General features: G+C 50.9%; 4 protein-coding genes across 5 annotated transcripts in view; 3 read left to right on the forward strand and 1 right to left on the reverse strand.

The window, feature by feature from the left end:
* The window catches only part of POLR2C (RNA polymerase II subunit C), a 66367-nt gene that overhangs the window by 36358 nt on the left and 4667 nt on the right, over nt 1-25342 (forward strand). Inside the window, exons 2-6 of one of the 2 annotated variants that reach the window (XM_071440689.1) lie at nt 23110-23212; nt 23391-23440; nt 23664-23732; nt 23839-23891; nt 23997-24125. In XM_071440689.1, coding sequence (XP_071296790.1) covers nt 23127-23212; nt 23391-23440; nt 23664-23732; nt 23839-23891; nt 23997-24125 — 387 coding nt within the window. In that variant the 5' untranslated portion in view covers nt 23110-23126. Of the gene's footprint in view, nt 1-23055; nt 23213-23390; nt 23441-23663; nt 23733-23838; nt 23892-23996; nt 24126-25342 lie in introns of those variants that run through there. The other variant, XM_071440688.1, reaches the window with a different exon arrangement.
* Nucleotides 527-6417, forward strand: LOC139596404 (uncharacterized). Its single transcript, XM_071440687.1, has 6 exons — nt 527-2192; nt 3436-3828; nt 4208-4258; nt 4640-4744; nt 5214-5260; nt 5552-6417. The coding sequence occupies exons 1-6, from the start codon at nt 2114-2116 to the stop codon at nt 5738-5740; spliced, it is 864 nt and encodes a 287-aa protein (XP_071296788.1). The 5' UTR covers nt 527-2113; the 3' UTR covers nt 5741-6417.
* On the reverse strand, nt 8400-15685 carry CIAPIN1 (cytokine induced apoptosis inhibitor 1). The gene is made up of 9 exons (XM_071440690.1): nt 15530-15685; nt 13245-13426; nt 12797-12949; nt 11864-11940; nt 11445-11613; nt 11163-11236; nt 10714-10829; nt 10112-10181; nt 8400-9606 (listed from the first exon to the last, which is right to left on the reverse strand). The coding sequence occupies exons 2-9, from the start codon at nt 13399-13401 to the stop codon at nt 9496-9498; spliced, it is 927 nt and encodes a 308-aa protein (XP_071296791.1). The 5' UTR covers nt 13402-13426; nt 15530-15685; the 3' UTR covers nt 8400-9495.
* Nucleotides 15592-23016, forward strand: COQ9 (coenzyme Q9). Its single transcript, XM_071440685.1, has 9 exons — nt 15592-15678; nt 16375-16546; nt 17126-17261; nt 17618-17760; nt 18039-18123; nt 19366-19470; nt 21051-21206; nt 21576-21629; nt 22906-23016. Exons 1-9 carry the CDS (start codon nt 15618-15620, stop codon nt 22939-22941), a joined length of 948 nt encoding a protein of 315 aa, XP_071296786.1. The 5' UTR covers nt 15592-15617; the 3' UTR covers nt 22942-23016.

Consider the following 25342-nt stretch of genomic DNA (forward strand, 5'->3'; position numbering starts at 1 on the left):
GGGGCTTATGGTGACGGACACAGACAGCAGCCAATGGGAGAGCAGCGCGATGGGCAGCGGTGAGGCGCTCTGGGCTCTCGGGCTGTGCCCGGAGCTGGTCTGAGGGGCGGCCGCCTCCTGACGGTGCTGTGCCTCAGGGAGCCCGGGACACGGCCGGTGTCTGCAGCACCTCATGCTCGGTGGCATCAGCACCAGCTGCTCTGACGGTGGCCCTTCCGTACCCAGCCCAGCTCCGTGAGGGCTCAGGGGCCTCAGATCGATGTGCCCCCGTCAGCCCCCTCAACAACCCCCTCACAGTGCTGTGAGGTTCGGGCTGAGGGCAGGATCTCTTTTGGCGGCCCTGCGGAGGGCAGAGCACCACGACGCCCAAGGAAGAGCTCTGTAAAGCCACCGCGGGCCGGCTGAAAACAGCGCTCCTCACAGCGCTCCTCATCCTCCCCAGCCTCGCACGGCTGCTCGCCGGCTCCCAGCAGCTGGGAGAGGAAAACCTTGGTGGCCCGTTCTGTATTTCCCTTGTGAGCTTCAAGGGAGTGGGGAGCTCCTGAGGAACTCTGCAGCCTCCCTGTTGCTGTGGACATCGTGTAGTGCCCGGTGTAGCTGCTGCTGATACGGGGCACCCTGTTATTAACAGCAGCATTGTCATTTCCTGCTCTCTTTTCTCCTTGGCAGAGAGCACCATGGAATATGGCTGTGGAGCTGGAAGGGGCTCTGGTAGGAGAACACCTCTGTGGAGTCAGCAGAAAGCAAGATATTAACCTTTAGTTCCACCAGCACCACAGCTGGGGACAGGGGGAAGGCACGTCCTGCTGGAGAAGGTCTTGGCTTCCTGGAAGTGCCAGGAAACGTGAGAACCGGAATAGAAATGAAAAGGAAGGAAGCAGACAAGTACACATCGTTATGCAGTTGTGAAATGAGAGAAGGTGAAGATTCAAATGCAGAGAGGAACTGAACATCAGAAAGAGCATGGGAAAAGATGTAGAGGTCCTGAGGGCAGAGCAAGAGGGATACAGGACCTCTCACTTGTCATTTTTGTGGATCTTGTATCATCTTATCAGCAAATATCATGCTGGTGTTGCTGTTTCCTCATGTGGGTTGGTTTACAGATGAGACCTCGGCTTCAGCCAGGAAGTTCCGCTGGCTGGTGGAGCAGAGCTCCAGTGAACAGCCTTTCTTCTGGAGACACGTGTGGCTCTGGGCTGTGTGTGCCCACCATGGTGTGGAGGGTGGTTCCTGTGGATGCTGATAGAAACCAGAGGGGAGGAAATGGCAGATGGGAGGAGGTTTTGCTCTGAGTATGAAGAATGGTGGCAGACAGTGGGAAGCAGCAGAGATTGTACCCACAGAGGCTGGGACAACAGAGGGCCCTGCACCTGCTGACTGCTGCCCGTGTCCCTTTGGTGACACAAGCTGTGTCTGGTCTGGTGGATGCTCATGTCCCTCATGCCGGAGGTGGCAGAGAAATAGAGGGCAGTGGCAATGAAGTGACAGGAGCTGGCATCTGGGCCCTCATGGCCATAGTTGGGGCGGGGCTCTGCAGGGCCACATACAGCCCACGAGCAGAGCACTCTGATCAAGCCCATCCCTATGTCAAACCACAGGTCCCTGGGGGTGGCAGGGTGTGTGTGGGGGCTGGCAGTGTGTGTGTCCCCACCTGGGCTCAGCAGGAGCACACATGGGCGTGGACATCACCCCTTGTGGCAGCAGTGCTTCCTCCAGGGGCTCCATTCCCTGGTGCAAAACACAACAGGCTCGGGTGGCGTGGGGAGGTGGTGCTGCAGGAAGCTGGGGAAGTGGCAGGGAGCTGGGCTGGCCCTAGCAGTGGGAAGTGACCCTCAGCAGCTCCTGGGGCCTTACTCGGGTCTCAGGGCCCAGAGCTTGTGGTCAGGATGAAACCAGAGGAGGAATCAGAGAACAGAGGAGATAAGAACTGGGCTGAGGCAAGAGAAGGGGAACAGAGGGGAAGCCTGTGAGCACAGAGGAAACTGCCTGGCCCAGTGGTGCAGGGGTGAGGTCCCAGCAAGGCTTCAGCTGCCCTTGGCTGAGCAGTGACCCCGCACTGCAGGGAGAGACGGAGGCTCCCGGCCGATCCCACCAGGCTCCCAGCACGGTCACCATGAGGCTCTTGGGGAGCATGGAGCCCTGGCTGGCCAGCACCTTCCTGCCCCTGCTGCTCCTCACCTGGCTGCCACTTGGTGAGTCCCCCACTGCCCTTGCCTCTGCTCTGAACTCTTCCCTCTTTGCTTATGCCTGCAGAAGGTGTGGAAAGTGCCTGCTGCTGCTTTTACCTCCCCTCTTGCATCATTAAGCCCCTCTTCTGCAGCAGCACCTCGCCATGTGCCTTGCAAAGGGGTTCCCCTTGCAGCTGTGCTTGCACAGGCTGTGCGCTCCAAGGGCTTTGAACCAGCTTTGCCTTCAGCAGCAGGGAGAGAAAACAGTTGGGGGGAAGGGAACAGAAATGCTTATCAGCCTGATTATTGCAGAGTGGGGTCAGATTCACAGGGCAGAGGTGGATATTCTTTAAGACCAAACCAGCCCTCCTATAGGTTTGGTTTTCTGCCAGCAGGACTTGCTCACCAGATTTCAGCCACAGTTGATGTGTTGGTAGGGTTTAGGTTTCATCTTGCAGTGTCTGCCCCAGGCAGGTTTGAGCAGCACTGCCATGGAGGTGAAGTGGTTTAATGTCACCTGAAATGATGGAGAACAGCAGAATGGAGGGGGTGTGGAGAAGAAAAATTATCTGGCCCAGCTCATCTTTGCCAATGTGAACAAAGCAAATGCAGGAACATACCCATGCAGGGTGGAGAACACAGAGAACACGTCCAAGAGCAGATGTTCTGAACTGAGCAAGGGTGGTAAGGGAGAGAAGTCCACCAACACCCCTTGGAATGGAAAGAAAGGACTGAAGAGAGGTGAGAGAGGGAGGACTCAGCTGAGAACGTGTGAAGTGACTTCAGCTCAGTGATTCTGAAATACTCCAGAGTGAGCATTATGGGTGGGATGAAGCCAGAGAGGCTGCAGGGAATCTTTACTGTATTTTCTTTGCTTCTCCAGGGCTGACCATCCTCCACTGCCAATCCCCCAGTCCCACCTCATGCTCCATGAAATGCTGGAGCCTGAGGCACTTCCTGCTTGGGTGCCTATGTCACTGGTGGAGGAGGTGCCTTCCCCCTGATCCTCACATTTTCAATCCTTGCTGAGGCACAGTTTGTGCACTGCACAGCATCCAGTGGCACAAGTCAACATGCAACATTTCAGTGTTGAGTGCTTAGCATGGTTAGAATGTTTCGAATCATTAGCAGCCAGATTTGGAAAAGATCATCAGCTGCTGCAGAAAGGGATGGTCACTTGACTTTGTCTTTCATGAGTGACACGTGGGACATGACCCTGTAAGATCATCTATATTTCAGCTATCACTTTTGGTTTTGTTTCCTCCAGGAACAGCCAGGCAGATGGTAAAGCCAGTCACCACTGTGCAGCTTGAGATTGGTTTGGAGAATCTCACAGTGCAGGTGAAGTGGTACAATCCTGAATGTCTGAAGGGGGAGAATCAAACCAACTCTGTGTTTCTGGGAGAAAATTGTATGAATTTCACCAGCTCAAACCTGTGTACAGCCCACACAGGAATCTGTGTGTCTGGGGTCTTCATCACAACACCAAACTCAACAGATGCTGGAAACCAAACCAACCCTGTGTTTCTGGGTGGAAACTGTATGAATTTCACCAGCTCAAGCCTGTGTACAGTCAGCACAGGAATCTGTGTGTGCAGGGTCTTCATCAGACGACCAAACTCGACAGATGCTGGAAATAGCACGCAAGCAGCAGATCTCAGTAAGTGGCAGGGGGGCTGTTTCCATGGGGGAGATGAGTGGGCAGAGAAGGACGCTCCTTCCAGCACTCCTCTGATTCTTCCATGTGTTGTTTCCTCTGAAAGCATCCTGAGAACTGGAGGAGCCAGCCCAGCACAGCAGCTTTTGGCAGACTCATCCCACCATGGGATGGGGGGACAGACCATGGAGCTGCTGGGCCATTGGTTCCTGCCATATTCTCCAGCTGCAGCACATCAGGCAAATACTGACATGGCTGAAGCTGTGCTGGCAGGAGAGGGACAGCCAGGACTGTGGGCTCAAGGCTCCTGCTCCGAAGCAGAGCAGGGTGCAGGGTATTCTCTGCCTCTGGACAGTCTCTCACTCGTGTTTCTGCCTTTCAGGCTGTGGCTGTGCAGCACCTCAGACTGATGTCACAGGCAAGATCTGGACAGGTGTGTCCCCACAGTCCCCTGGCTGCAAGGGTGGAGGGCGGGAGGGGTCCTCAGGGGAAAAGAGGGAGGAGCTGTAAGGGATAAAACAGCCAGATGTTTTCCCATGAGTGGGTGGGACCCAGTGCCAAACTGGGGTAGGCACCAGTGGATCAGAGGCTGTGATGCTGGGAAGGGGCTCTGATGCTCCAACTACCCCTGAATAAGTTTGGAGACCACTCCCCACTGGGTTTTATCAGCACCCTGAAGCTGTAGAGGGTTCAGGGTCTGGAAGGCCAAGTCTGGGAAGAAACTGGCTGTGCCATGAAGGAGGCAATGGCAGCAGTGTCCCTGCAGGGGGGATGATGGTGGCTCAGGAGTGCCTCTGTGATGTTGTGTGTGCAGGACTCAACCTCCTCCTGTGCATCCTCCTTGGATTAGCGGTGGGGACGCTCCTTTACATGCCCATAATTGGCTTCCTGCTGTGGCAGTGCAGAAGGAACAGAACAGGTTGGTGTTTCTTCCTCAACTGCTGGTCTGGACGAAGTCAGGCTTGGGAGATCTTTGTCCATCCTTGACATCCTACTGCTCTTGCTCACTGTGTTCCCTTCACAAGTCCTCCTGAACCAGCTGTCCCAGTGTGGTGAGAGGGTTCACCTCCCTCCTTTCCTTCTGGCCAGTTGTTGGTGGGAGTCTGGCTATGGCACAGCCTGTTGTGTTATTGAAACAGGTTTTGCATATCCAGAAGTGTCCATCTCAGAGCTCTTCTCCAGCCCCTCCAAGGGCTTTTAAGCCCTTGCCAACCCCTGCAGCCCTTTGACCATCTTCAGAACCACAGAGCTGCAGTGCCTCATCCTCTCCCACAACAAAAGCAGGACCAATGCAGATGTTTGCTTCATTCTTTCATTATCTTCTTAATTTAAAATAATGATCATTGTCACTATTTTAACTACTATTTAAACTAGGTTTCCTTTTTCAGGAGAGCTCATGAATGAGGAAGTGACAGAGGAGAATCAAGTCAGTACGGTAAGCTGGGGGAGCTTTCCACGTATTGCCTCCTCCTCCCTGTCAAAAAAAGCATTCTTGAATACCCACTTAAAGGATTTCATAGTAAAATCAGCTTTGCTTTCTGAAAACATGGTCCTAAACACTTATTAATTCCTATTAAATAAGGGCTTATGAGTGTTTGAGTAGGTGGAACTTCTGAGCAATCTGGGTAATGCTTGGGCAGCAAAAGAATTGTGCCAGTGGAAATATGTAAGCAGGGGAGACACAGAAAGAAAAGCCAAGGCTCTACTCATTGCTGTCTCCCTGCAGGCAGCCCCGGTGACAGGAACTGAGGATCTGACCTATGCCAACCTGAAATTTGAAAAGAAGGGGACAGGATCTGCCTCCTCCAATGTCATTTACACTGAGATCAAGCCATTGCAACAGAAGCAGAGTGGTGGGGATGGCAGTGCTGCCAACACAGAGGTGGATGTCTCCCCCAAGGAAGAGGGCAAGTGAGGGAGGTGAGCAGCTTATTGTCCACCTGTTGGGGTCATCCTCCTCAAAAACTAGGTGTTAGCTCATACAGCAGTGCAGTCTTGGGGACCAAAGACACCTGTTCCCCCTGAGTGGCTGCAGAACCCTGCTTTATGTTCCCCTGGAAGAAGCCATGTCTCATGGTGAGGACAGGGCTCTTGAGCCCGTTTTCCCCTTGCCTTCTGCAGCTCCAAGCACTGCCAAGCCTCAGCAATTATTTTCACTGTCTCCAATTGCTGACAGGCTCCTCTTGCTGCTTGTTCCATGTTCAGGAATGTCACTGTACACTGTGTGGCCAGCATGGTGTTCAGGAAGAGCTTGGTCCTGGACGTGCTGGGTGGCACATGCTGGCCATCCAGAGAAGTCCTGGAGCAATATTCTGGATTTTCTCTGGAGCAGGCACCTGCTGTGACGTGGGCTGACCTTTGTTTCATTCACTCACTTGAAACACAAGGGGCAAGGATGGAAAAGCATCGCTTGCTTCACAGAGGTGCTGCTGCAGTGATGCACATGGATCTGCTTTGTACTGGGAGTAGCTAGGTGTTTTTGCTGGCTTGGTGGTGAATAGCCTTCTTGTGGGTAGAGCACTCTCTTTTGTGCCCTCTTTTATTGATAATGTTGTGTTTATTGTGAGTTTTTCAGTAAAATTGTGATTCCTACATGTGGTCTTGCCTGGTGTTTCCCCTGCTGTTGGAAGAGAAGCAGCTTGAGTGGAGTTAACTTTCCCACTGAGTTTGAAACGAGCACATAGCTCTAGTGTTACAGCCACAACAATGCTGAGGTTTAGAGATGACCCCAGAAAGATAATCCAGATCTTCTGGGTTATTCTCAGATCATATGATCCAGCTTGGGCAGATGTCCAACCATTAACCCACCTCATCAGCTTCTCTGCCAGGCATGGCATCATCAGCACCTGCATGACCAGGTTCTATTCAGTGCCCCATCAACATCCCTGCCACCAGTGACCTAAACACCTGCACAAGCTTGGCAATGATGGGGTAACTGTTGCACTCAAACATCTTTTTTCTGACCTAAAAGGATCCCATGATTCTCTACAGCCAGGCTGGGTGGCCCTTGGGCTGGACCAGCATAGCCCTTCTCTTGTGTCTCTAGCATGAAATTACTTATATTGTTATTTTAAGGAGAAAAGGGTGTTAAAAAACCTTCAACTAAGAGGGACAGACTGCTCATGAATTCAAGAAAAGCTGAGCCAGACACCTGAGACTTGTACTAACAACCTTGGTAGCCACTTATTTGCTGAGGGAAGAAAGGGAAGTTTCAGAGGAGGCAAATATAGCTGCAGAGTTCTTCAGAATCCCACTGGTCAAAACACAAGGCCATGAGGAAAACCACAAAGGACATGAGCAGAATGACATGCCTGCTAAATTGCAAAGAGGCAAAATTGGAAAGCTGAGGTGCAAATCAAATTAAGACTAACAAGGGCTGCCAGAGGCTCTGCATTTGCTTAACTGCCTTAAAAAGAAGTGGAGAGAAAAACATGGCTCATGGCTTCACCAGGAAAGAGTTATTGATCAATGAAATGGAGGAAGCTGGGACATTGACAGTTCTGCATTTGCATCCTCCTTTATGCCCAAGGTTAGTGGGGAAGCAGATCTGGGATAGCATTTTTAACAGGGAACCAGGCAAGGAGCCATGAAATAGCCTGAAATAGCAGTGACAAGAGGCAGGGAAAGGCAGCCAGGGCTGCTGGAGGAACTTGCTGAGGCAACCTCTCCAGTGCAGGCAGGAAGGGTGGGGGCAATCTTTGCCCATTGGTTATTTTTAAAAAGGTGAAGCAGCTGCTATGGCCAGAGCTGAGCCTCCAAATTTCACTTCTCAGAAAGGTGCTATCAGAAGCACTTGAGGAACTGTGTGAAGGTAAAACAATAATAAACACAATGCTCTCCTTATGGAGAGCTCCTCCACATGGAGAGGGCTCCTTGTCCCTGTGTGCACCCAAGGCAGGTGGGTGGAACATCCACAATAGGTTTTCATACCAGGAGCACAGAATGTGTCCTTGCTGGCCCCAAAGCTCTGCTGGCCATAAAAAGGAAGACTGATTCATGCAGAGAAATAAAAGTGCTGCTTCTCCCAGTTTGGGCAAGAGGAAAGTGGAGCTCAGGGTAAGGGCTCCCTTTATCAGAGACTTCATAAAGAGATCTGATCCTCTACTACCAGTGAGGCTGAAAATGGCAATATAACCCCCAAAGGCTGTAAGTGTGCAGAGCTTTTACCCATTTCTTTCTAGGATAATCACTAGCTACAAGTTAGTTGGACAGGTGGTTTATCACACAAACCCTGTCCCCTTGGGAGCTGTTCTCACTGATGCCAGAAGCAGTGACTGGGGAGGAGTGAAAGAGGAGTCTGGTAAAGCTGTGCTCTGGAAGGAAGGAGTTTCAATCCTACCAGTGACAGCCTGGGGCAGTGCAAGTGTGATTCCCAGAGCAGTCAGAAAGGTGTTTTCTTAAGTTTCCCTAACATCTGTGGTTTCCAGTGCATATCACATATTCAAGTCAAGTTTTCAGAGGAACAATTTATGGAGAATGCAAACTAATACTTGAACAGTTTAAGAAATCACTGAGAGGCTGAGTAGAAGGAGACACACTTAGAATACCACTAATACCAGCCTTAAAACAAAGGCTTTACTATTGGTCACTTTTATTTCAAGAACAGAACAGCCTTTCATCCCAGCCCTCTCCATGAGTTTAGTAACTCAGGTAGCACACAAGAGGAAGTCACATCCTGTAGAGCAAGAGCTCCAAAGAAAGCAGTCCCCACTGAGACACTGAATGTGGGCTTTCCTCCTCCCCCTCCCTAGGTGAAAAGCAAGCCCAGCACCAAATGTGAACAGCACCCTGATCCCACACCTGCAGGATGCTTCACTAGGAGTAACTACACAAATAAATAGTATCTCATGGAGAGGGAGCAGAGGGCCACCACAGATCATCTGGAAAATTAAGTTATTGCTATGTTCTTATGTATTTGACACTGCAGGTAACTCACTTGGGTAACCACCAAGAGAGGTGACAGTCTCAGTTTGCCCTTGTGTTATCAGATTGTGTTGGACTGAAAGCTGTGGGGAGACAAGACAGATCTTGTTTCATCAGCTCCCTGCCTTAAAGGCACGAGTTCTTGGTGGGACTGAATCTTTGTCATTTTACTGAAAACAGCAGGGGGAAGGGGCTCCCAATACACCTGGAAATTCATCATTCCTGCCAGCCTTTCCCATGCACACTGCAGTGAGTACACACTGCAAAGGGTACTCCCTGCTCCTGACCTGCCACAGCTGCTGAACCATCTCCACACAAGAGGCTGCAGGTTGAAATTTCAAAGAGAGCAGGAGCCCATCACCCCGGGGGCTGAGCCAGAGCTGCTGATTCACCAGGGACAATCAGGACTAATTAGAGCTGTAGGACATGGGAAATGCCACAGGCACACAAGGACACTCTGACACGTGACTGTACTTCCCTCTGCTGGTGGGACACGCTGTGACGGTCAGCGTCCAGGATCAAGCCAGGTCAGCCAAAACAAGGTGTCACATGAAGCCTAATACGTGACTTGTCACCAGAGGATCAGGTAGGCCAAGGCTGATGACAAGTGGTGAGCTCACAGCAGTGTCAGTGCCCCTCCCCATATGGAGTACTGGCTGGAGAGCAAGAGTTTGAGAGGATGAGGACTGCAGGAAGAACCTCAGAGTGATGGAAAAGCAGCAGAGTCCTTGGCAGGACATGTCTTTGTTAGGCATCGTGCAGCTGGTTCTCTGGCAGGAGAATCTTCTCCCCAGGCTTGAAGGCAGGCATCCCCAGGTAAGGGCAGCTGGCACAACGGAATGCATCCCCCAGGTAGCACTGGCAAGGGAAAGAAAAGCACTGTCTGTAATCAGGTGCCACTTTCAGGTCTCTTCCCCTGTGATATGGTTTCTCCAGGTCAAGAGGTGTCATGCTCCTCAGCATCTATGAGCACAGAAACTGCTTCCCTTCTACCCCCTTCTCAACACACCTGGTTAGTGTGGATGGCAGAGCTGTGCAGGCTCACACAGAAATGAGTCTCCACCCCACTTGGTGTGCCCAGGCTGGGGCAGCCCCCTGAGCTCCCACAGGGCAATCCTCCCTGGACAGGTCCCTGGTTAGGCCATGAGCAGAGAGGGAAAGGGTCACTGCTCACTCTGACTGCCCCAAGGAGTCAGAACAGCATGTGCTGGTACAGAGCACATGGGCACAGGGCAAAGGCTGAAGCTCTGCAGAAGCTGCACAGGCAGTGTGTGGAAGCAGTGATCCAGCTCAGGCTGCAGTGACTAGGGAACACAATTCTTACACAGAGAACCATAGTATAAAGACAAAAATTACTAATTACATTTCCACAGGCAGATTTAGGCTGGGAGCCCTTCTTCTCCTTTTCCAGTTCTTCAGCCAGGCCACATGTGCTGTAGAAAAACAAAGAAGTCACCTGCATCTTTCTGCTTAAAGGTCATGAGTCATCAACACTTGTGCCAGCCCTGCTCACATGCACCAGCCCTCACTCTGTCACACGACACAGCTGACTCTGGGACTCACGCTCCTCACTTTGCTCTTCAACACCACAGTTTGTATAACAAGTGTTGAAACACTCCTCAAGTTTAAACTGAGTGGGAAATGACACTACAGCACATGCTACATGTGCTGTTTCTCCTTGCAATGTGAGAAACCAGGGTTTTAGGCAAGCTGCACAAGCTATGCAGCCACCTCCAAGATGGCTGTTGATAATATACACCATTGTGATAATTTGTAGCTGTCACAGGTCAATTCTCACTGTATTTGGATTTACATTCCAGTAATTAAGATAAAAAAGGACATGAACTAAGAGAGTTAGACTTTGAAGAACAGCAAATTGCCTACAAACTTTTTAAATCCCTCCAACTCTTAGGAGTTTAATGCTGCAGTTGAAAGGTTGACTGATACATGAATTCCAGCACTGACCAGTTCTTGCAGGCTTTCTTTTTGCCCTTTTCATTGCAGGATGGAGCTCTGAGGGATGATGGATCTGGCTTTTTCAAATCCTCTGAATCCAGCAGCTCGTCAGAGTCCAAAAGATCCTGAAAACACACCATGGGAGACAAAATGCAGGAAATGGACTTTTCAGTAGGGAATGACACTGGTGAGTTACATTCAAAGAAATGGTATTATCTGTACACTGGCATTAAAGTGCTGCAGCTCTGCTCTCTTATCCCTGTCTCCTCTCTGCCCCCACCACATCACTGAGCTCTCCAGACCCCATGAAAGAGATGAGCTGTTTTGCCCTAGGGAGGTTTTTCTACCTCTGAAGTTGTAAAGCTTCCTAAGAGGTATGACTGAAAGTATGTAGAATAGGAAAGAATGGAGAGAGAGAAGGAACAGCAAAGCCTCACAAAGAAAACAAAACCACTTACCATCTCTTCATCATTCATATCATTGGCAGACAGTGTCCACAGCTTGGCAGCAGCTGGGTCCACATGGGGTTTTGCTGGAGCCAAAACAAAGGAAGAAATAGTAGTTATTCCAGCCTTTGCCCCATCTACTCCAAAAAATAAAGAGTTCAAGCAACTTTGGAAAGCCCCATTTCATAGCTTTTTACTGTAGCACTCCCTGCTTGGGAACTGTCTTCCTGTTGCAAGTGATGCCTGTCACTGAAAGCCAGCAAATCCAGATATTCAGCATGCACCACTCCTCACCTGAAGGACCAGGCTTCTTGGCAAAGGACAGTTTGAGCTGACTTGAGGATCCCACTTCGAAATTGGGCTTCCTGCCTTCTATCTGAATAATGAGAAGGTCATTGCCTTGGTAACCCAGATGTTCTCCAACAGACTGGGCCTCCTCTGGGGTCAGTGCTTCCTTTTGTAGCTGCCAAGAAAGATTTTAGGTTAACCTTATGCAGAACCCTTTATTTTAACACCAAGCCCAGCACCCCAGTGAACAGACAGTCAGTATTTTCAATCCTAAAGAAAACCACTATGCTGACTATCCAAAGTTTGTGCCAGGCAGTGGCCATGCACATTTACAAGCAAACCAGGGTAGCTAAAACCCTCATCACCCAACAAATCCCCAGGTAACTGCCCAAGGGCATTTCTGGAAATGGTAAACACATCCCTACCTCCTTCACTTCCACCAACCCAGAGAGAGTCAGAGTTGTGAGGAGCTTGGATGCTGTCTTGATTTTGGTATTGTTTCCTGCAAGACACAAAAGCAGAGAGTAGAAGGCAAGAACAAGAATACACCTCACTGAGAAACCTGAAAGAGCAAGAACTTTAGAGGGAAGTACTCGAGCCAAACTTCTGCACCAAAATTGGGCCTTTTCTAGGCAACAGAACAAACCAGAAAAAACAGCAGCAGCTTGTTCATTAGAATAACAGTGTGGGGTCACAAAGCCATTCTAGCTCCAAATATGTTCTATATATGCCAAAACATTTCTCAATCCAATCAATACCCATCAAAAAAAGATTTTAACAAATCCCCAAACCCCAAACAAACTCCCTCCCCAACATTTTTACCTGTTAAACTACTCATGAAGTTTTCAAAACATGGACTCCTAAATGAACACACTACATTAACAAATCATCTTGTGTTTGCCTTCTCATGGCTCCTCCAGCTGTCCCATGGCAGGTGCTCTGGCTTTTCTCCTAAAACTCAGTCCAAAGACTTTTAACCTTTCCTGGATAACTATTTCTCAATGGACTTATGAGGCAATCTCTTCAGCATCTGTCACCTGTTTTTAAAACCACTTCAGAAGCTCCTCAGAAACACAACATCTGCAACTACTTAACACTGCACCCTGAGGAGAAAATAGCGGTCACTGAAGCTTTTCAGTGTAGTTTAGGAACAAGCCCATCCTGCTTTTTTGATAGGAGACTGACTGCAAACATCTCTGATGGATACCAGCATAGGCACAGGATAAAAGCCTTGTGACTTGAGTTAGGGTGTCAGGAGAATGAAAATCTCTCCATGTTGATCGGGGTTCCTGTCCTTTCTATTTCAGCCTAATCCTCACGAGAAATGCTATGTTGCCATGGAAGCAAGATTCTCTCACCTGACTCTGTAACCACGGGTTCTTTCAGCAGGACACGGCCCCCTGGCTTAAGTATCCGAGCTACTTCTGCCAGGAGCTCCACACTGTGCTGTGCTGCACTGCCTGGTACCATGCCAGAGAGGATTACATCGAAACTGGACTTCCTGTGAGCCGCTGGGAAGAAAGTGCAAGATGGCACCATTGAACATGTACACACAGCTTAAAACACCAGTTCCACCTCCCTCATCCCTCATGCTTGAGTACAACAGCAGGAACTGATCAAAGACACCAATCTTAGAAGCACAGCCAAGGTGTATCACTTCCCCTGCTGTACTGCCCAGGTAAGAGGCAGCAGCAGGTGCTAACAATGGTCTAAGTGCTGACTCCCAAAGTAGGAAGGTTTTGGTTCACACAGCAGCAGAACCCTCTCCCTTTTAAGGAAACAGTGAAAAATTAAGCTCATTCTTACACAGAGGCAGCTGGTTAACATTTTCCACAGAGATATGATTATCAGCTCCCACCAGTGCCTGGACTTTATCCACCAAATCCTTCAGGGCTTCGACGGGCGAGGAGCTGTCCCAGATGATGGCCACGCGCTGGCCCGGAGCCAATCCGTACTCGCCCATTGCAGCTGCAGCAAACCTGGCAGGGCTGGGGAGAGAGGGGAAGGGTAAGTGCCAAACACAGCACGAACCTCTGTGGACTGTGACTTAATTAGCTGAGTTGTTTTAATAAGTGGGGGTAATTTTCTGGAAATGGGTAACACAAAGTTGCCACAAACTGAGCGTTAGCAGAACATGAAGAAAGAGCTACACTTCAGGGCATAATTCAGTTTCTCTCCAGTTCATTGCTGGGAGACTGCAAGCCATGCTTTAAAGAAACCAATGAAATAACAAAAAAACTTACCTGCTTTCCTTAAAAATCTGAATAAGACAAACACAGGATTTGTGGATTTCCTGAGCAGTGACAGCTATTTGACATTAAACACTGCCTTGTGTCTCCTACTTCAAACAGGACCTAGCAGAGTTTACTTATGCAGTACATGAGAAGAAAAAAGTAACTTTCAGCATTCCCAGCATTCCAGATTGAGGCTCTTCCCACCGTTAGGATTGGTGGCACTGGGTGAGCAAATTAGTGGGAGGGAGGAGCAGAACAGAATGTGCAGTGACAGTTTTGAGAAAGCTGTCTCCACTGATCTTTTATGTGAGATTGTATTCCTTGTATGGCAATAGTATCCCATCATCACCTGTTCTCACAGCAGCACTGCTACTGAAACCCGTGACCTCCCCTCTTTCCTCTATCCAACACAAACCTATTTTCTTCCTAATTTAACACAACCACAGAGAACAGAGAGCACTGCTGACCAGAACAGTTGCCAGTTTGTTTTCAATTACCTGGAAACAAAACACCTATTTCTGGAGAGACAGCTGTAAGCAAGGTCTGTACCAGGAACTGCTATATCACACATCCTGGGCAATGCCTTACTGCCACCACATTGTCACTGAAGCACAGCTCATGGATATGCTGTACCAAATTTAACTGCAGTGAGATGGGGAGTGGATTTTCACCCACAGTTCCTCTGGCTCTGTGCGCTGTGGACTCCCCCTCCCTCCTGGAAACTGCCAACAAGTTCAGAATGGGACAATGTGTGCTTTTTCTGAGCTACTGTGGTAGGAATTCACACTAAAACAACCACAGTACAAACCCAGTAGGGAATATACACCTTGGATGTATACTACAGGTTGTAACACCTCACAGCTGGTTCTGCATGTGTGACGCAAGCTAAGCAGCTACAGCAGACAGTAACATTTGTAATCACACATATTAATCCCATTAAAAAGTCACCTTTCCCAAGAAGAAGGCTGAAAATCTCAAAAGACACCTAAGCTGCAAGGCTAAGGTGGGAAAGATAAACCTGAAGTCACAGCTTCCTCTCTGAACAGCAGGCGATGACCTTGCAAGATCAATCAGAGCCCAAACTGCATCAACAGCAGCACCACCTCCCTGGGATGCGGCGAGGAGGCCGCGGAGGAGGGGCCCTTATCTCCATGTCGCACACATTTCACAGTCCCTGAGGAACAGGCCAAGGAAAGGGGTTAAACAATAGCGCAGGTCAGAAAGATAGATCAGAAAGCTGCTGTGGTGGAATGGGATGATCCTGACAGTCCTTTCCAACCCAAACCATTCCAGGGCTGTAAACTACAGCCTCCTGACGCAGCACAGCCAGATTCCAGCGTCCCGGGAACGCTCCGGCTGCCGGCGGCCTGGAAATGCTCCGGCTCCCGGCGGGCCCGGAACGCTCCGGCTCCCGGTGGGCTGGAAATGCTCCGGGTGCCGACGGCCTGGAAATGCTCCGGATCCCAGCGGACCGGGAACTCTCCGGCTGCCAGCGTGCCAGGAAGGCTCCGGCTCCCGGTGGGCCTGGAACACTCCGGCTCCCGGCGGCCTGGAAATGCTCCGGCTCCGGGCAGGCCCGGGACGCTCCGGCGGCGCAAGGCTGCGGGCCCTACAGCGGGTGCGCATATTAAGATCAGGGGGAACGGGCGCAATAAACCTCTCGGTCACCAAGCAGGGACGGTTCAGCGGCAGCAAGGACAGGAAACATGAGAAAATTTCGTGAAGGAATTACTTAAAGGCACACACGCACAAAGTACACCCCACCCACCCCCTCAGCGCTTCAGACAAAGTCTCAGAATCAGAAAAGATTTTTAAGGGGAAAAAGGGGCAGCGCCAGCCCGGTCTCACGCCGCTCACCTCCCGTGGCCCGGCCCGCTCGGCTCCGCTCGCTCGTCCCGGGCTGACGCCGTCACTGTGACGTCATCGCGCTCTGCCCGCTTCCAAGATGGCGGCGGCGGGCGGGCTGCGGCGCGCGGGCTGGCGGCTGTGGCGGGCACGGCGCGCGGGTGAGGGGCGGGGGGGCGCGCCCGGGACGCGGGGCGGGGAGGGAAGGAAGGGGGGAGCGCGCTTCCGTGCGCGCCCCCGTGCGCGCCCCCCGGCGATCGGGGCGGGGCGGGGCGGGGCAAGGTGAGGTGAAGGGCACGAGGGGCGTGAGGGAAGTGGGGCGGGCTCTGAGCTGGTGCGTTTGAATGAGGGGTTGGTTGGTTGGTTGGTTGGTTGGTGGTGGTTTTCGTTAGAAGCGTGGGCCGTGAAACCCAATTTATCTTTTAAAAGAAACCCAAATCTAAAAACCAGCAGCTAAATTAAAAGTTCTCCCAGAGTGTCATTGAGTAATCACTCAGTGATTAGCGTGTGGTGTCTGTCGGGGCTCTTCAGCTCCCGAGTCTTGCCTTATCTCCCCTGCTCGGAGGGCAGCACCTTAATCAGGGACCAAAATGTGGAGAGGGCATGTTTGGGTGCCTGGTTTCCAGTCCGAGATTGGGAAACAATTTGCAATACGTGCCATTTGCACTGCCCTTTCCCTCACAAAACATTTTTGCTGTTTTCACATAGACATGAGCTCAGCTGAGAGTGGCACTTAACAGAAGCACAAAAAAAGACACTGTGAATTTGTGTTCTTTTCAGCTGCATTCACCACAACTCTCCCCACCTTGATTTTCCTGGTGTGGGAAGGAGATGCTGACTCTTGGTTTCCCTTGCAGTGGTCAGGTGCCCGCAGTACCCACCACTCTGCGCTCTCCAGGCCTCGGCCGCGCTGAGGGCACCCTCCGATGAGCACAAGAAGGAGCCATGGGCATCTTCCTCCCAGCAGCACTTCGATTCACCTCCAGCTGGTCACCAGCCTGAACAGAAACCTCAGGGCCCTTACCCCAGGTAACTCACAACTCCTTCTAGCACTGTCCCACCAAGAGGGATCGGAGGGCTTTTGCTTTCCTGAACCTCACATCTGAAACTGGAAGACTGTGAGATCCAGAGTTAAGGAGTGCCAGACTGCAGCAGCTGGAGAGCTGGTTTGCTGTGATCATGCAAATTCCACCATGGAAACAGTATGGGGCTTGTTTTCAGTAGGGAAACTCTTGTCTATAAAACTCTAGTCTTTGCTTCTGGATTTTTGTGTGAATCTAAAAAAACAGGGACCATATGTTGTCCATAGGCCCATAGTATAAAGCCCATGTTGGAAAAGGTTATAGTTTAGTTTTCTGTAAAGGAGGGGAATGTGGGGCTGATTGGTCTCCATCTCCATTGAGCCCTCCTTCCCTTATTTTCCTCTTCTCTCTCAGCAAAGGTTCATTAAGAATCATTTTTCTGGACAGGGAAGGATTTTACTGGAGGAGGCCAGATTGATACTAAGCAGGTCTCAAAATGTGCCTGGTGTCAGCGAGTGAGTGGCAGAGCCCAGGGCTCTGTGTTTGGTGGTGACACTCCCCTCACTGTAACAATACCTTCTCATAGTTACACTGGCCAGGGCGGCCAGGAGTCTGAGGACTATGAGAGCGAGGAGCAGCTGCAGCATCGAATCCTCACAGCGGCGCTGGAGTTTGTGCCTGAGCATGGCTGGACTGCAGAGGCCATTGCAGAGGGAGCCAAGGTATGTGGGGAGAGAAGCAACAAACCAGTTGAAAACTGGATGGAGCTGAAGTGCAGAGACAGCCAGGCCTGCATGCTTCCCCCACATACTCTTGGGCGATGCACCCTAGTCAGCAAACGCTACTGGGCAGGAATGAAACCCAGCTGCTACAGGATAACCCCTTCAGAGTTAGACTGAGGCACTGTGTAGAGTAGTGAATCCTAAAGAGAGAATGTGACTAGGAAATATTTTTTAATGCAGTGTTGCTTTGTTTAAACTCACATAATGTCTTTCACAAAATAAATACAACTTTTTTCTAGGTGGATTCTGCTTAGCTGTGTCTGACCTGGTCTGTGCTTCTCTCTTCTTCCCTCCAGACCCTGGGCCTCTCTGTTGCTGCAGCAGGGCTGTTTCACAGTGATGGAAGTGAACTGATCCTGCACTTTGTATCTGAGTGCAACACCAAATTGTCTGAGCTGCTGAAGAATGAGCAGAAGTTAGTGCAGCTGGGTAGAGCAGAGTGAGTACTGGGTGTGAACAAATGTCTTTCTTTGCAGATTTTGGGAGCTGGGTAGACAGAGAGGCCACCTGGAACACAGATGCTTTAAATTAAAAGTATAATTTACCCAAATAAAACCATCTTCCCAGATACAGATGGGACCAAAGGACCAAAGGACCAAAGGCATGAAGGATATATAATACTTTCCTTATCTATTGCTCAGCCAGGTAGAGATTGATCTTTCAAGATCAGAATTGAGTTTAACTTGGATATTCTTCCTAATTTTTTTCCTTACTCAGGAAGAAGCCTATAGATGAATTCCTGAGAGATGCTGTGGAAGCCAGACTGAGGATGCTGATTCCATATATTGAGAAATGGCCCCAGGTATAAAAGTAATATCAGCATTGTCTCTTTTGTGTGTGTGCACTTTAAACACCCTGTGACTTTCAACACAGTCTCTCCACCAGATTAGTTCAAGGTAGTAAATGAAGCCCTGGCTGCTTTCAGATGATTAGTAGCCTTCAGGAGGAGAGCAGCCTTGGAAGGAGGCAGTTTAAGGTGACCTTAGAGCAACTGTTTCTCGCAGTTCTGGAAAGGCAGAGCTCTCTGTTGTTCCCTCCACCCATCTGGCCTCCCCAGGGGATTGGTTACTGTGTCTCTGCTCAGTCCTGTTTGCAGGGTCACTGCGAGTCAGGCTCTGTGCAGCATTGTTGTGGCTGCACCGGGATCACCTCACACCTGGAAATGCAGAACTGCTTTGCTGCAGGGAACTGTCCTTCCAGTGTGTGACTGCAGACCCCTGGCAGCCTGAGGGTAGAGCTGAACTGGGAGGGCTCCATGCTTCTAAATTCAGATTTAACTCTCAAGCCATTCTTCCCACAGTGGGAAGGGAGTTGAATTGTGGCTACAGTGACCAGCAGAGAGTTCCTAATCTTGGGCTGCAAAGATTGCTGTGAGGTCAGCCTCTGTCCAGAGCCACTGCTGGCCTCTGGGCAGCTGAATCCTGCACCCCATGCACAGAGGGAGAGTACAGGCTTCACGTTCTTCTTTCAGATTAGCATAATTTGCCCTGTGAAGGATGTGGGTGGTTTGTGTCTCTCCTGGCACTGTGTGATTACGTTCAAAGGCTGCAGGATCCCAGCAGGGCCATTATGGCTGGCGCTGTTCTGCCCTTGGTTGCAGCTCTGAGTTCAAAGTCAAATTCAGAGAAATGAGAGATGTGACTCCCTGCCCACAGGGGCACAGCACAGTGTGAGTCAGCTCAGGCTCTGATGTTTCCATGCTGGAGAGGCAGCTCAGGAGAGAGACAGCACAGGGATGTTTGAACTGAGCAGGGATCTTTCAGGCCTGTACAGGCTGAGGCCTGAACTTAGTGTGCCACTTACTGAGCCACACTGTGTGCTCCCTGCACATCCTGCTGAGCCACACTGTGTGCTCCCTGCACATCCTGCTGCTTGGAAAGACTGCAGAGAGCTGGGAGGACTTGTCACTGGGAGCTGGAGTGACAAGTGACCAGCTCAGTCAGCAGCAACAGGGAAAAGATAACAGGGCAGAGCACTGTTGGTCTCCTTTGGTGTTAGATCCTTCTCTCTTTGGCTCCCCTTTCTGTGTGTGTTTCCTTTGCAGGCCCTGAGTGTCCTGCTGCTCCCACGTAACATCCCTTCCAGCCTCACCCTCCTCACCAGCATGATTGATGATATCTGGCACTATGCTGGGGACCAGTCCACAGATGTGAGTCCTTGTGCTGTGGGGACAAGGTTCTTCTACCCCTCAGTACTTTGGTAAAATCACGGGTTCAGACAGGAGCGGGGCTGAGTCCCTCAGTACATGGCCCATTTGTTGAGTGAAGAAGGTATTTCAGAGGCACCCAAGGGTCCTTGTAAACAACAGTCTAATGTCTAAAGAGACTTAAGAGCCACTGAGGCTGAATGCAAATTACTGCCAATGGGATTAGTGCAAATTAAAAGGAGCTACTTTCCTAGGCTCTTAAGTGCTCTTCTTTTTTCTTTTTTGAAGACACAGACAAAGTTGTTGAGATTTTGAGATTGAGAAGTTGATCCAGTTTTCAGTGAGTGAGCAGTGGGTCTGTCAAACAGCTCTCTTCTACCAGCAATAGCATTTACAGACTTGACTTGAATACCTTTAAAGAACCTACCTAAAAATACCAGTAGCTTATTAAAGCTTTCATCTTTCTGGCAGGAAATAAAAGAAAATTATAACCTTAATTATAGCAATTAATAAATTACTTTAATTCTTATAGATGTAGGGTGAGATGGAAAAAGCTAAATGAACCATTTTAACAAACTACTTTAATAACCTTCTTTTATCTGTGTATAAAAGAGAAGCTACTGAAGTGAAAAATAAATAAGGCAGCAGAAAAATTAAAGGAATAAACCAGAAGACAACTGAAGGAACACAATTGCTTCAGGAACTGAAAGTCCCTTACGTGTTATGCAAGTCAAATCAACGTGTTGGAGCCAGTGTCTGCACTGAGCTGTTCCTAAAGTCTCACTGATGCAGGGATTAGGAGAGGTTCTAAAGTTGTGTTTTGTTTGCACCTCCTGACTGATTGCATGAGTTTTCCAGGAAAGCTGTGATGCTGAGCCTGCTCCCTCTTTCCCACTAATTGGGTTTAAAGTCACTCACAGCAGATCCCTCTTCCCAACACCAGGAGCCAGGCAGTGAATTCTCATGCCTCAGAGACCCCTTCAGGTGGGATTTTAGGAACAGGAAGAGACCAGAAAGAGTTTTGTCTGAGGCCCTGAGAGATCCAGTTGCAAATGGCAAATTCCTCTATATGGGGAGGTGTCACTGTCATATTTTCTGGAAAAATCCCCTTGCCCAGGATTTCTCTCCTGGGAAGCTGAGAAGCCTCAGAGAAAAAGGAAAACAATATTATCTCATTCACTACTCCTGTGTTTTGCTGCTTTGGAATGTGGTTGGAGATTGTTTATCCAACAGGTGGTGGTCTCTGAATTGCTTTTACTTAATGACCAATCAGTGCCAAGCTGTGTCAGACTCTGAAGAGAGAGTCATGAGTTTTCATTAGCATCTTTTAGCCTTCTGTCTGTATCCTTTCTCTATTCTTTAGTATAATTTAGTATAGTATTCTTTAATATAATATAGATCATAAAATAATAAATTAGCCTTCTAAGAACACGCAGTCAGATTCATCATTCCTCCCATGACAGGGGACTCAGAAAATCCCACAGGGAGGAATGTGCTGTGGGTGTGGGGTTTCCCTGGCAGTTCTCTGCACCCTGGATGTGCACTCAGGTCACAGCTCTCTCTCTGTCCCCTGTGCCCTGCAGTTTAACTGGTACACTCGGCGGGCAGTGCTCACTGCCATCTACAACACCACGGAGCTGGTCATGATGCAGGACTCGTCCCCTGGCTTCGAGGACACCTGGCGCTTCCTGCAGAACAGAGTGGCTGATGCCATGACCATGAGCAATACAGCCACTCAGGTAAGCCTGGGGACAGGTGTGCATGCAGCATATCCCTTCTCCAGAAGGATATGTGCAGGCACAGCTGGCTTTTCCATCCTGCACATCTGCTGAGAGACCCCCTTGTTGCTGTCAGCTCAAAATCAATAAATGGGTATGTGGTTTTTAGTAAACTGACATGTAGGTGCCTTCTTTGTCAGATTGTCCCAGTAGTTAGGAGACATCCCAGGAAACCCCTTCCATGTGCCCTGTCTGTGGCTGCCACTTGTCTGCAGTGCTGTCAGCACCTTTCTGTGGCAGATACATGTTTGTTGTGCATTCCCTCTGGGTTTGGGGGCCACAGGTGCAACTGCAGGAAGCAAAATGTGGTGTTCTCCCTGTGTCTCCCAGGTACAATCCACTGGAGAAGCTGTTGTCCAGGGCCTGATGGGAGCTGCAGTTACTGTAAGTAATGCTGGAACCAGCAGGGCTGTGAGAGCAGAATTGCTCCTGAATGTCAGCAGGTGTTTTCCTCCCCAGTCTAGAGAACAACATGGAAAAACTGTCATCTTTCATAACTGAGATTTATTTAAGGGTGATTTCCTTGGTAGTTTGAGGTTAGTTCACTGTTTTGTGGTGGAAGAACTTGAATAGAGCATAAGGAAATTAAGTCTGAAGCTGCAGGGTGAGATTTAGGGATGAGAGACAGGTGATCAGAATAAATACAACTGTTCTCCATTGTTTGTCACAAGATCTCTCCCTGTGCTGGAAATCTTGACAGAGGGTCAGTGGCCCCATGGAGGTGGCACCAGGCCCTGAGCCACAGCAGGGTGACTTCCTCAAGCTGTTTCATTCAACTTCAGCGTTCTTCCAAGAATTCCTCCACTTCTTGGTAGTGTCCTGGACTGCTTTCTGTCAGGGAACTGCACTTCCTTTGGGATACAAAATAACCCTTTGTGTACCCAGGAGTGACTTTTGAAGGGCTTCAGGGCCTCGCTGTGGTCCTGTTTTGGACAACTGCCATTTTATTTAGTACCAAAGTGATTTTCTTGTTATGGGACAAGTAGGCTGGAACATAAATTAGACATTGTAACTGCTGAAGCACTTGTCAAGAATTTCTCCCACCTCCTTCCCCCTGCAGTTGTGGTGGAATTTGGTGTCTCTCAGGCTCTCTCCTCTCTCACACCTGCATGTGCCAAAAGGATCCTCCCCTAGAGAAGCCCCGGGCTCTGTTTTACATCCACACAATGCCCTCGGGTCCGGGATATCTCCCAGTTCGATGTTGGTCTGTCCCTGCAGCAGATCCACTGCCCAGATAAACCTGGGTGCATTCTGAGGGGGGGTGGGCTGTGGTCAGATGCCTTTAGGGCAGAATCATCCCAGTACATGCCCGACAGGGGAGCACATTCCGCACCTCCCACAGGTGCAGGGTGTCCCGAGGTGCATTCCTGTACAGGAGTGCTGAGCCCTGCAGGTCTCTGCAAAATGGATAAGCCAAATAATGCCCCAAAAGCACAAATTCACTGCCGAGGTCTGTGTGGCCACAGAAATAAACCCAAACCTGCTGACCAGGAGGGCAGGCTCCGGTCCGAGGGGTGGCCAGAGGTGGCTCCGGTTCGGTTCTTGCCCAGACCACAGAGATGCCTCTCGGCCCCGCATCCCTGCTCGTAGCACACCGGCCTCCCCTCGGCCCGGCCGCCCGGGAGAGGAGCACTAAACCCCGTTCTCCCTGTGCCCACAGATCAAGAACCTGGCGGGGCTGAACCAGCGCCGGTGAGGCAGCGGCGGCGGCCAGCACCGGAGCGGCCGCGCCCGGCCCTTCCCCGGCACCAATAAAGTCGTACTCAGCCTGGCACGGACTCTTATTGCGGGCGCACCGGGGCCGGGGGAGCGGGGCGGGACGGACCGGGCGGGCGCTCCGGGCGGCGGGCGCGGGGCCGGGAGCAGCGGGGCGGGGCAGCCATGCCGTACGCCAACCAGCCCACCGTGCGCATCACCGAGCTCACGGACGAGAACGTCAAGTTCATCATCGAGAACACGGACCTGGCGTGAGCACCGCCGCGGGGCCGGGGCGGGCGGGCCCAGGGGTGAAGCGGCCGCGGGAGGCCCCGGGGGCGGCCGGGCAGGGTCTCTGAGGCAAAGCCCCGCAGCAGCCTCGGCCCGGTCTGTGCGGGCCTACGGCCCCACGCTCCCTCACGCCCAGCCACGGGTGTTTCCCTCCCTCAGGGTGGCGAATTCCATTCGAAGAGTGTTCATCGCAGAAGTCCCCATCATAGGTGAGGCCTTTCGCTTGCCTGTGATCACAGTCCCTTGGGCTGCCCTCCGTGTTCTCCCAGTCCTCCTCTCTGCTTTTGGCTCTCCTTACCCATGTTCAGCCAGTACTGTGCCCTGCAGATGCTGCCCCAGTGTCTCTGCAGTCTCTGTAATGTTTTCTGTGCCCTCAAGCTGGCTTTTCCCCACATGAGTATTTCTCAGTTTGTGACTTTCTCTTCTGTGCAGCCATTGACTGGGTCCAGATAGATGCCAACTCCTCTGTGCTCCACGATGAGTTCATTGCACACAGGCTGGGTGAGTGCTGGGTGGGGAGGAAGATGAAGGTGTATTCTGGCAAAATCAGTGTTAGGGGTTCTTGTGGTCCTACTCAGACATTCCTCTGATCTCCTGCTTCTCCCAGGTCTCATCCCGCTCACCAGCGATGACATTGTGGATAAGATGCAATATTCCAGAGTGAGTCACGAAAAATCCTGTGGGGAGTCATTTAGAGGGTGGTGGGTGTTGGATCTGATGGGAAGCTCTGGCAGTTTGTGCATAAAGAACCCGTGTGTGTGCCAGGACTGCACGTGTGACGAGTTCTGCCCCGAGTGCTCCGTGGAGTTCACGCTGGACGTTCGCTGCAACGAGGACCAGACTCGGCACGTGACATCTCGGGACCTCATCTCCAACAACCCCCGTGTTATCCCGGTCAGTGCCACCTCCTGCACTCCCTGCACTCACAGGATAATTCACAGGATTTACAGGATTCACAGAATGACAGGGTTGGAAGAGACCTTCAAGATCACCGAGTCCAGCCCAGCCCCAACACCTCAACTAAACCCTGGCACCCAGTGCAACATCCAGGCTTTTATAAACACACCCAGGGATGGTGACTCCACCACCTCCCCAGGCAGACAATTCCAGTGCTTCATCACTCTTTCCATGAAAAACGTTCTCCTCATATCCAACCTGTATTTTCCTTGATGCAGTTTGAGACTGCCCTCTTGTTCAGTCAGTGCTGCCTGGAGAAAGAGTCCAGCCCCACCTGACCACAGCCACCTTTCAGGGAGCTGTAGAATGATAAGCTCACTTCTGAGTTTCCTTTTCTCCAGGCTGAGCAGCCCCAGCTCCCTCAGTGGTTCCTAACAGGGTTTGTGTTCCCAGCCCCTCTCCAGCCTTGTTGCCTCCTCTGGATGTGCTTGAGTGTCTCAATGTCCTTCCCAAGCTGAGGGACACAGCACTCAAGGTGTGCCCTCACCAGTGCCCAGTACAGGGGAAGGATGACCTCCCTGCTCCTGCTGAGGCAGGGTGGCACACACAGGGAATGTAGACACTGACCACGTTTCATGTTTCCTAAAGCTCCACTTAAACCCTAGTGGTTGATTAAAGCAGGAGTATCTGCAGGAGCAGCATGTGTGCCCTCCCTGTCTGTGCCATGCTGTCCTTCACTTGCTGTCTGATGGGCTGCAAAGCAGTGTGGCCTCATCCTGCACCCCTCATCCCAAAATCCTTGGCTGCTCTGAGGCCTCTGGCTTGCTGGTTCTGGACTCTCAGCATGGCAGAGTGTGAGGAGCCTGGGCCAGGGCAGTGCTGCCAAGCAGCTCCTGTGCAGTCATCCTGGGGAGGGGTGGTGGTGCCAAAGTGGGACAGAGGCAAAGGGACTTGCAGAGAATGTTCTAGTACACTGTTGAGGTGGATCCAGATGTCACCACAGCCTGGGCTGCTCCTGCTGCCTGGTGACACTGTGTGCCTGGGTAAAGCCCAGCTGGAGCCTGCTGTCTGTTACTTGCCTTTGGCTGAGGTGCTCTGAGTGCTGTGTGTCATCTGTAGCAGCTGTGGGAGTGACTTTAGGAGCCAAGCAGATGTGCTGGGCTGGAGCACTCATCCAAGCTGATCTTGTCCCTAATTTGCTTGGTTTTGTTTGG

Source organism: Agelaius tricolor, unplaced genomic scaffold (genome assembly GCF_023055355.1).
Source record: "Agelaius tricolor isolate 1412-34295 unplaced genomic scaffold, bAgeTri1.0.p SCAF_15, whole genome shotgun sequence".
NCBI classification, from domain to species: Eukaryota; Metazoa; Chordata; class Aves; order Passeriformes; family Icteridae; genus Agelaius; species Agelaius tricolor.

Coding starts and splice junctions, on each gene's coding strand:
- LOC139596404 (XM_071440687.1), top strand. CDS start 2,114: ATGAGGCTCTTGGGGAGCATGGAGCCCTGGCTGGCCAGCACCTTCCTG. Junction 2,193..3,435: donor CCTCACCTGGCTGCCACTTG/GTGAGTCCCCCA, acceptor TGTTTCCTCCAG/GAACAGCCAGGCAGATGGTA. Junction 5,261..5,551: donor AGGAGAATCAAGTCAGTACG/GTAAGCTGGGGG, acceptor GTCTCCCTGCAG/GCAGCCCCGGTGACAGGAAC.
- CIAPIN1 (XM_071440690.1), bottom strand. CDS start 13,401: ATGGGCGAGTACGGATTGGCTCCGGGCCAGCGCGTGGCCATCATCTGG. Junction 11,614..11,863: donor GGTTGGTGGAAGTGAAGGAG/GTAGGGATGTGT, acceptor CTTTCTTGGCAG/CTACAAAAGGAAGCACTGAC. Junction 11,237..11,444: donor CAAGAAGCCTGGTCCTTCAG/GTGAGGAGTGGT, acceptor TTTTGGCTCCAG/CAAAACCCCATGTGGACCCA.
- COQ9 (XM_071440685.1), top strand. CDS start 15,618: ATGGCGGCGGCGGGCGGGCTGCGGCGCGCGGGCTGGCGGCTGTGGCGG. Junction 16,547..17,125: donor CCTCAGGGCCCTTACCCCAG/GTAACTCACAAC, acceptor ACCTTCTCATAG/TTACACTGGCCAGGGCGGCC. Junction 18,124..19,365: donor ATATTGAGAAATGGCCCCAG/GTATAAAAGTAA, acceptor TTTCCTTTGCAG/GCCCTGAGTGTCCTGCTGCT.